This window comes from Octodon degus, unplaced genomic scaffold (genome assembly GCF_000260255.1).
Source record: "Octodon degus isolate 3935 unplaced genomic scaffold, OctDeg1.0 scaffold00009, whole genome shotgun sequence".
Lineage (NCBI taxonomy): Eukaryota > Metazoa > Chordata > Mammalia > Rodentia > Octodontidae > Octodon > Octodon degus.
In genome coordinates, this window is record NW_004524585.1 from 7551360 (window position 1) to 7555110 (window position 3751).

The following is a 3751-nucleotide window of genomic DNA, read 5'->3' on the forward strand; positions in this document are numbered from 1 at the left end:
TAATGCTGTGTTCAAATTAGTGGTTCAGGTTACCAGATATAAACAGGTAAGCCTGGTTTAAAGAAAAAACAATAACAAAAAAATAGGCCTACAAAACTCAAAGACCCAGTCAAAAAATGGACATCCGAGATGAATATACACTTCACAAATGAAGAGATACAGATGGAAAATAAATATATGAAACATGTGCATCATTGGTCATTCAAATGATACGAATTAAAACAATGCTGCGATACTATCTTATGCCAGAAAGAATGGCTGTCATCAAGAAGTCAACCAATGACAAATGCTGGAGCAGCTGTGGGGGCAAGAGAATCCTTCTCCACTGTTGGTGGGAGTGCAGGCTGGTAAATGCTTATGGAAATCAGTATGGCGATTCCTCAAAAAACTAGGATTGGAGGTCCCATTCAAGCCAGCTGTTCCTTTCACAGGTATTTTTCCAAAAGAACTGAAATCATCATAGAAAGCAAGTATGTGTACTTGTGTTCATAGCAGCACAATTCGTCATAGCTAACTCTTGGAAACAACCCAAATGCCCATCAACTGAGGAATGGATAAAAAAGTTACGGTCTTTTTATGCAAATGAGTATTATATTGCCTTTTAAATTATGATAATTTGATACCAGGAGTCTAACTTGGACCTTGTGCTTGCCAGACAGGTGCTTATGCCTCTGAGCATCTCCATTATAAAATTATTTTTAAACAATAACACCTAAAAGCAACTTTTCTAAACTGAAGAAGAAGAGAAAAAAAAAGGCTGTCATGATTGTTTTCCTTTCATGTCTCAAAAAATATATTATTTTGTAACCTTGAATCTTGTCATTCTGCAAGTTAGAGGATGAAGTCAAAACTATTAATAGGAATTATAAAGCAATAGTTTTGTTTATTCATGCTTAATTAGTGCTTACGTGTGAATTATGTCATAATGAAGTCCTTATATATATTCCAAGAATAAGATTAACATTTAAGTACCTTGATACAAACAGGAAGCAACAAGCAAGTAGGATTTATTTATTACACCATTTATTATACTGTATGATGTATATTTAATTGGTGATTCTGTAGTTTGTATGAATTTCTGGCTTCATGTCACATACCATGCTCAAAAGCTGTTGAATCACGCTTTCCATATACTTGTTGTAGCTTCTGTTCAGCTCTTGTATCTTCTCTAGGGCTTGTTCTTCTACTTCATCTGAGATATTACTCTGAGAGCCCATTATCTACCAAAACAAAGGATGGAATTTATTATGACATGCAATATATTAACAGTTTTTGTTTCATAAACTTTAGCTTATTGATTCATAGTTGTCCCTACAAAATACTAAGATACTTTTATATGAATAGTAAAGTGTAGTGTGTGTGTGTGTACATGGTTGAATAATATAATCTTGAGAATTTTAGGGTAATTTGAATTTCTTTCATATTGAGATATACCTGTTCATTTAGTAACATTACAACTTTTGCCAGTTAAATGTATCATTTTGGTTGCTCTTCTAATGGCAGTGATTCTTAATTACTTCTCTAATAAGCTCTAGTCTCTTAGTTCTTTGTCAAGTTATAATTTAACTAAAATAAAATCTTTTTCAGAAAATTAACAATTTAAAGAAATTCCTGAGAGTTACCTTTTGTCTGAACAATCAACTCCTCCTTTATCTCTTTTGTAAATTTAGGTGTTCTTACACATGGCTTCGTTAAGGCAATGCAGCTGTGTTTTTATTCTACGCTTTAGGACAATACGAGCTTGATGGATTGCAAGAAACAGCACTGATGACTTCATTTTCCTATGGAATTGTTAGACTATTTTAACTTTTAGAATCCACATAATCTTTCTGGGTCTTAAGGGTGATCCCAAATGCAATGGAGGGTATTGAAGTTAAGTTCTTTTCTGATTACAATCCAAACAGTGGGACATCTGGATTTAACGAAAATAATAAGAAGATAGTGCTTCTAAGGCATCAAATATCTTTTACAAAATAGCATTGTGGTAATGAGTGTACAAGTAGCAGACACAAACCTTATTTAAAAGTTTAAACATAGAACCACTTATCAAAAATAATTCTACCAAATCGAACATCTCCCTTCTAAATTCAATCTTACATGAGATTTTACCCAACTGAAAAAAAATTTCCTCTTGACATAATGTCTGAAATGGTAAACGCTGAAATACAGCTGGTTGGGAAGCTATCACCTATGCTGATAAATATTTGTTATAGTGAACACAATAACCAGCTCTCCAGATGTCACAGAGAGCTCACTATGTGGGTTCTGTTGCATTGACTGAAGCTTGTTATCTGAACATTTGGGAAATGCATATGTGAGAAATTGGTAGTTCTGTAACATATCGTGGTGTATTTGGCCAAAAGACACCAGTTAAGGACTTCATGTTAACTAGCCTTTCAAACTACTGACTGATGGTGAGAGTAACATGTTTGATTCAATAACTTTCCTTATAAGTTGATTAAATGTTCCTGTTCAGGTTTCCAGTCCCACAGTTGTAAAGAGGTTTGGTCTCCAAATTTTTATTGCTCTAAGAAAATAAAATGCTTTTATGATATAAATCAGAAAGAAAAAAAATACCAAAATTCTCAGTGTGCCTAAAGAGACCATTGTTATGCCTTTTACTTGGACTCATGGTCCACATAACTTTTATTTGTGTTAACAATAGATTTAAATTTCTATGGTCCAGAGTTTTAAACAGTGTATAACCTTACAGTCAAAATTGTTATATTGGGTAGTAATGATAAGGAAGGGATAATAAATCTTTGATGGAATAATATTAGTTGATATATAATTTACACTACAATTCCTGCTTGTGTTGTTAAGTCAGAGGACTTGAAAATTCATATATAATGGCAAGAACTAAAACACAGCACTATAAAAAAAAGCAGGATGAAGTGCCACAGCAGGTAGAAAGCTGGTTTCTTGGGTCTCCTCCCAGACCTCCTAATTGCCCTGGGTTAATGATGACTAGATTTAATGGGAATAGCAATATGCCTGACACATGGAGGTCATGCCAGGGAGAGAGGCTCTGCACTAACATGTTACAATATGCTTGAAGTAGCAGAGGCTTCAGTATGATGCCTCTTCTATGCAAGCTTTTGATCAACTAGCTGTAAAATTGGCTTGGAGCTCTAATTATGAGAGTGATGAGGAATTTTAATTGTTTTTCAAAGCATAAAACAAATCTTGAACAGGATTTCTATCTGATAGGATTCTTCTGGAGGAATAGCATTTGGAGAGGCCTTGCCCAACTACTCTTTGAATCATGGTAAGTTTTATTTTGATGTTTAAAGTAGAAAAAAGTATAAAATCTGAAATACTCTACATGATTGTCTAAGCTGGTTGTGAGTGATGATCATTATTTTCTCAGGTTCTACTGTCACAGTTTGATATAATTCAACAGGGAGGGTAAAGCCACAGAGAAAATATTCAGTATTCATTATTCCAACAAATATTTATTACATGACTATTATGGGAAAGGCACTGTTTTAAAATCTAGCGAAACTAAGAACAAAACAAAGAATCTACTATTCAGGGTGCTTATAGTTCAAAAGGAAAGATAGACAATAAATAAAAACTGTAATTCCACATTATATCAGATAGTAAAAAATGCTATAGAGAAAAGTAATTGATTATCCTGGGTTATTACATTATTTTGAAAGCAAGGCAGTTTTACATAAAGTAATTAGAAGCCAACAAATGAACACAGATGAAATTTAAAAAAAAATGAGTTTTAAAAAAGAATTACAAG

At 33.3% G+C, this 3751-nt stretch overlaps 1 protein-coding gene across 1 annotated transcript in view; it reads right to left on the reverse strand.

Moving 5' to 3' along the window:
- Positions 1 to 992: 992 nt before the first annotated feature.
- Positions 993 to 3751, reverse strand: part of Atp6v1g3 (ATPase H+ transporting V1 subunit G3) — a 16967-nt gene continuing 14208 nt past the window's right edge. The window contains exon 3 of the mRNA XM_004625314.2: positions 993 to 1220. Within this exon, the coding sequence (XP_004625371.1) occupies positions 1047 to 1220 (174 nt within the window). The 3' untranslated portion in view covers positions 993 to 1046. The remainder of the gene's footprint in view (positions 1221 to 3751) is intronic.